The sequence below is a fragment of the Grammomys surdaster genome, unplaced genomic scaffold (genome assembly GCF_004785775.1).
Source record: "Grammomys surdaster isolate TR1022 unplaced genomic scaffold, NIH_TR_1.0 129, whole genome shotgun sequence".
In the NCBI taxonomy this organism is placed as follows: domain Eukaryota; kingdom Metazoa; phylum Chordata; class Mammalia; order Rodentia; family Muridae; genus Grammomys; species Grammomys surdaster.
In genome coordinates, this window is record NW_021604587.1 from 3,018,093 (window position 1) to 3,024,604 (window position 6,512).

The window sequence follows — 6,512 nt, forward strand, 5'->3', positions numbered from 1 at the left end:
ATATATATATATATATATATATATATATATATATATATATATACATATACATACATACATACACACACATACACCTATATTTACATACAATACATGTGTATGCACTGCTCTGGTGAGAGGCAAACTAACGTGCACAGCTAAGCTTTTTAGACTCTGGACATTTATAAGGTTGGGATGATGGACAGCAGGCTCTTCGTAATGGCATGAAGAACTGGATGGAGAAGGAACATTAAGTTTTACTATTTTTACTCTTGACAGGGTTGAGGCTGCTGTAAAGTTGTAAGTTTTCACAGCTGCTTGGGAAAGAGAGACCTTGAGTCAGAGATTAGAGAACAAAGAACACAGGAAGAAGACTGAGGCAGAGGAATAAGGGAAGGAACCAACATGTTTATCACCGATGACCATGGTAGACAACTGGTACTCAGTCCTCCACTCATGTCATCTCAGTGTCTTCCACTTGAAGGACAAGGGAGCTGGGCTGTCTAAACCTCAGTCCAGTCTGTTGTGTGTGAGAAAAATCCTTTCACCCTAGTACAAAGAGACTGGACCAACTGTATGTTGGTTCTCTCGGAAGCAGAGTCAAAGACTTAAAAAACAGTCATTTATTTGGGAGGTCTTAGGGACAGCATACGTCAGAGAGCAGGGACCATTCAGGGAGCATGGTCAGCACCTGCAGTGTTCATTTCCTAGTTCTTCCAGGTTGCAACTTGAAGAGGCACTGTCTCTATCCACAGCTCTAGACAGGCCTAAAAATACAGGCGTGAAGATTCCAGCAAAAGAAACATCGTTCAAATTATGTGTGTGGGCACACATGAGCAGACACACAATCCAGGTTGAAGATGTGGGTTGATCACTGGTAAACTGCTAAGGGAACCTTCATTAAACAGCTCACCGACATGGAATTCTGTATTTAGTGAAACGCCCCTGTTGTCGGCGTAGTCACTCTGTGTCTACCCTAGTTCTCTTTTCGACTGAGAAGTCTTTATGTCACCCCGGGTGTGTAGGTATATAAAATATATAAGTAATTTAAGCATTTACCAATAATGAATCATAAAAATTTATTTGAAATCAGTTATTTGGTAAACGTATCATTTTACTATTTGAGTGTGCGCATGTGTGCACTTTCATCTGTTCACAAATGTATACAAGCACTGGAGAGGCTCTAAGAGGATGCTGGATGTCTTTCTCATTCACTCTTCATCTTATTGTTATTATTTCTTACTGAGACAGGATCTCTCACTGAACCTGAAGCTCCTCACTGACTCAGCTAGACTGGCAGCCAGCAAACCCTCAGAATAGTCCTGTGCCTGCCGGCTCAGCACTGGGATTACAGGAACATGCCACCATGCTAGGCTTTTTAAGGTGCTGGGCTCCAACTCAGGTCCTCATGCTTCTGTGGCAAGACTTTACAGATTAAACCATTCTCCAGTCCAACTTTAATATTTATGAAAGATTAATGTAAATTTGCATACTAATTAGATACATGTCCTTTACTTTTTATATTAAGAATTAAATCTTGGCTAAATATTTGGCTCTGGGGCTCGAGAGATGGCTCAGCAGTTAAGAGCACTGACTGCTCTTCCAGAGGTCCTGAGTTCAATTCCCAGCAAATACATGCTGGCTCACAACCATCTGTAATAGGATCCAAAGCCTCTTCTGGTGTGTCTGAAGAGGGCAACAGTGTACGCACATACATAAAAATAAATAAGTCTTTTTAAAACATATTTGATTCTGAAGCAGTAGAAGATCCCCAACATTTTCAGAGGTGATTAAGGTTTTGTAATTATTCACACTGAGAACGTTACTTCCCATAAATGTATAGTACAAAATGGCAGAAGTACGCCTAGGACTACTTTATAAATTATTGGAAAAGTTTGTGTTAGTCTCAAGTCAAAACTCATTGTGTGATTTTGTGTATGCCTGTGGAGTATGTTTGTTAGTGTAGGTGCCTGAACATGTATGTATGTGTATATATATGTGTATATATGTATGTATATGTGTGGTGTATGTGTATATATGTATATGTATGTATGTGCGTATGATGTGCATGTATATATGTGTGTGTATGTATGTGTGTGTACATATATATATGTGTGTGTGTGTGTGTGTATGTGTGTGTGTATGTATGTATGTATATGTGTATATGGAGAGGGTGGCAGCAGACTGACATCTGTATCTTTCAAGGCCTCTACCTTTACTTTTTCTAAACAGAGTCTCTCTGAATGAACATAATCTCATTGGTTTGGCTGGATTTGCTGGCCAATGAGCCTCAGTGATCTACCTGTCTCTGCATCCAACCAGCTGTGAAGTGACAGGACTCATTTAATACTTTTTAAAATTACATTCAAGCTAGCAATTCAGACATCAGTTTTTAAAACCAAATGTTTGAGCACAATCCAACACAAAGATGTACTAATTTGATACTGACAGACAGAAGAATCAAGGTAGAAAACACTAAAAGTTTCTGTAAGAGTGGAGAATCCTATGTACAGAAAAAAACATCGTAATCCGTAACATTCTCATGAAGCACTCCCTAGCACGGCATGCTATGACAATTGAGCAGTGTACATTGTCATGTTATATGTTCAGAATCAAAGCTACAGTGAAGTCAGAGGATGTAACACAAATGACCAGCACCAGAAACATCCTGGATTCATTGCAAAATTGATTCTGGATTGATTTTTGGTCACTATGCATTGAAAAACCTTTGATTGCTGCCAAATCTCTTGTAACCCCTCCATTCAGACCTCACTGGGGTTTTCACCCACAGTTTAAGGTGTGATCAAAGAAACAGGAGATGTTGGACTGAGAGTGTATCTCAGAGGTAGACTGTTTGCCCAGCATGCATCAAACCATGAGTTTGTCACCTAGCCCCAAAAAGAAAAGAAAAAAGTCACCTCATCCAGATTATCAGTTTGCACAGATGCAGGGGGCTAGCTAGGAAAGAGGCTGGACTGGACTTCTGAGACAGTTCCTGATGAGATTTATAAACCTTGGACACGCTTGGCAGAATGAAATAGAGAGTGCTTTACCTGCCCTACTTCTCTAGTATCGACCTATGAGGAAAAAAATGAGATAATGCATATGAAAATGAGAGTCCTTTAAAATGACAGTTTTTACTGTCAACTTGACACAACCTAGAGTCATCTGGGAAGAGGGATCCTCAATTGAGTAATTTCTCAGATCTGACCGGCCTTTGGTCATGTTTATAAGAGATTGTCCTGATTGATGATTGATCTGGGAGGGGCCAGTCCACTATGGGTGGCACCGTCCCTAAGCAAGTGAGTCTTTGCTATACAAGAAAGCTATCTGAGCATAAGCTAGAGAAAAGCTGATAAGCAGCATTCCTTTAAGATTTCTGCTCTAGTGCCTGCTTTGGGCTCCTGCCCTGACTTCCCTCAGTACTGGATCACCACCTGGAAGTGTATGCCACATCAACCTTTTTTCCCCCAAGCTGCTTTTGGTTAGAGTGTTTTATCACAACATCAGAGAAGCAACTGGGACAATCACTAGACAAAATATAAAATATGAAGCACAATGTGGTATGCTCTTTTAAAACACAAGTTTTAGTTCATGTTTTTGAGAAACTGTATTTCCTTTAACTTGAGACTTCCATCAGAAAAACAAAAAAACAAAGAGATCGAAGCTCATTTCCAGTGTTCTGTGAAGCCTCCTCTGTTGATGTAATGACAAGACAGCCATGGAATTTGCTGATGACTCTGCTGGCACATAATAAGCTGCTAAGGACCTATGACTCCATCCCTGAGTTATCTCAAGTCAACAATGAAAGCTCCCTGGTGACAGTTTCATAAAGAATCATCTTTGTGTCAGTGAACAGAAAACTAATTTTCAAAATAAACACCCTGTGATAGGTAAACAAGTCCCTCTACTTCCTTTGCTTGCTGCTGGTCCTAGAGAAGATGTTTTTAAGAAATAGGTTGAGGGACATAATGAGAAGCCAGCGCCTGGCCTTCCTGACTCCGTAGGCTTTTGCTAGGCAGAGAAATAATAGGTAATGTGTCATTTCAGACAGAGTTCTGCTTAACTTTGACTCTCCTCCTCTCCCCTGAGACAAAAAAAATTTCCATTCATTCTATATAAGGAATACTACCAGTAGCATCAGGAGGACTCAGCCTCAGGAGGTGGCTATATCCTTTCAATCTGTTTTTGTTCTGTTTTGTTTTTTCCATGCTTGTCACTGAGTCAAGTGCATCACAATGCTAATATTTACTCCTCCGAGCCATTCTTTGGTTGGGTATTTTTTTTTTATCTCCCCTTTATGAGAACATTGAGCCACAGTAAGGCTCCTGTTTGTTGCCATTTTCAAAGTAGAATTCTTGCACTGAAAGGTGACTTCTAGTTCAGGGTTGTCTCATGGTATTTAAATGTTCCTCCAGAACATTCCCTCCCTGAGAGCCTGGGCAAACCACCCTTAACCATGAAAGAGTAATTACCTCAAGGCTCGCTGTCAAGAAGGGTGCTGTCCCCAGTACAAAAGGGAAGTACCCTCCCATGTAGGGCTTCATGGTTCTCTGTGACGAGTGTGCAGCCAGGACAGTCTGTATCCACCTGTCTAGTGTTGGCTTTTCCCAAGTGACACCTACAATTGACTGGAATACCAAGCCCTCTGCCACCAACCACACCACACCTCCCCCACTTTTGAACAATCTTACTAAAACCCTTCACATTAGAGAAAGCAGTGCAATTAAAAAAAAAAATCCTGATTTTTACCTCCAAGGATAGGTGAATAGCCAGTCATAATGAAATAATGGCTACTAACTACTATTTATTAACATTTACTGCTCACTAAATTCACTCAAGACTCGGTCACCAGGTAAAGCATTTTGCATGTCTCATCTCAGTGAAAATTCACGACCCCTGTCTGGGTCCCTACATGTGGGGAACCCAAATTGGAGACATGAATTAACATACCTAAGCTCACCTGCCTGTCTCTATTTGCCATAAGAACCTACTTAACCATGAAGCTACCACGGTGCTTAATAATCAACATTTGAGATTACCTCATCTTTACTTTATGAAACGCTGGCATAGACAGTATTTCAAAATTCATTTTATGGCTTGTGCTGCTCTTGCAGAAGGACCTAGTTCAGTTTCCAGCTGAATTAGAATATGGTGGCTTAAAACTACCTTTATCTCCAGGGAATCTGACACCTTCCTCAGTCCTCCATGGGTGTGGACACACATGCATGTACACACATGCGCACACACACACACACACATACACACACACACGGCTTATACCCACACAGATACAAACAAACATAAATAAAAATTTTTACTTAAAATTTGATGGTTTTGGTTGGTTGGTTGGTTGGTTGGTTGGTTGGTTGGTTTGAGACAGGGTTTCTCTGTGTAGCCCTGGCTGTCCTGAAACTCACTCTGTAGACCAAGCTGGCTTCAAAGTCAAGAGATCCACCTGCCTCTGCCTTCCAAGTGCTCGGACTAGATGTGGGCACCAGCAGTGGGTACCAGCACTGCCTAGCAATTTTTTAAAAAATTTTATTTTATATGTATTTTGGCTGGCATATATGTGTATGTGTGTGTGTGTGTGTGTGTGTGTGTGTGTGTTATGTTATTTCATATAGCTAGGAGTCAGCTGTACAAGTTTAAAATGACCATTTGCAATAGACTCATACTACAGAAGGTATGAAAAAATCTAAAATGCTAGCAATTATCTCACTTCTATAAGCAAACACTCTAAATTTGGGAACCTTTAGCTTTAATTAAGCCACATCTAATTCCAGTGGTGCAGATTTGTTTCTGGACCCACAGATTTCACAAAAAAATCTCAATAACCAAGTATTCCATAAATAGGACAGGAGGAGTCTTTCAGCAAATAAACAGCACAGCTGTGCGTAAGACATGCATGGACTTTTCTGATTCACCCTGGCATGGCTACTATACCTTCACTTTCTTCAATACTTGATTCGTTCAATGGTTTCAGAATATCATCAGGATGTGGGACACAGAATCCATGGAAAGGGCCCAGGTCAAAGCACTCGTGTAGCAGGGGCAAGTTCACGCTGGAGCACACGCTCATGAACCCGACAGCCTTGCCTTCCACCTGGAACACAGGAACACAGCCACCTATCAGACTTCAGGTGCCAACTGTCACAAGTGAATAGCCTGTGGCTCACTGGTAGCTCGGGGAACACTGAGTTATTTAAGGGCGGAAGGCCAAGTAGTTCTGGTGTCTGGTACCATGCATGGACAACCAACACACTCAAAGGCACGTCCAACAAGTGACCACTGTAGATGATCTTAAGAGTTGGGAAGTGACTTAGGGAGTGGTCAGAATGTTCTTAAGGAGGCACTACTGGAAAGCTGCAGGTGACTCTTAAGGAAGCACTACTGGAAAGCTGCAGGTGACCTCTTTCTGACTCCTAACCATCCCCCACCCTTCCCCACCTATTCCACTCCCTCAGCCAGGTAGGGGGTTGGTGTGTGTGTGTGTGTTTGTATCTGTGTCTGTGTGTGTGTTTGTGTCTGTG

The 6,512-nt window shown here is 41.4% G+C and overlaps 1 protein-coding gene across 1 annotated transcript in view; it reads right to left on the reverse strand.

Moving 5' to 3' along the window:
* The window catches only part of Cfap61 (cilia and flagella associated protein 61), a 273,504-nt gene that overhangs the window by 224,443 nt on the left and 42,549 nt on the right, over positions 1-6,512 (reverse strand). Inside the window, exons 7-8 of the mRNA XM_028756974.1 lie at positions 5,926-6,085; positions 5,754-5,755 (exon numbers count right to left, since the gene is read on the reverse strand). Coding sequence (XP_028612807.1) covers positions 5,754-5,755; positions 5,926-6,085 — 162 coding nt within the window. The remainder of the gene's footprint in view (positions 1-5,753; positions 5,756-5,925; positions 6,086-6,512) is intronic.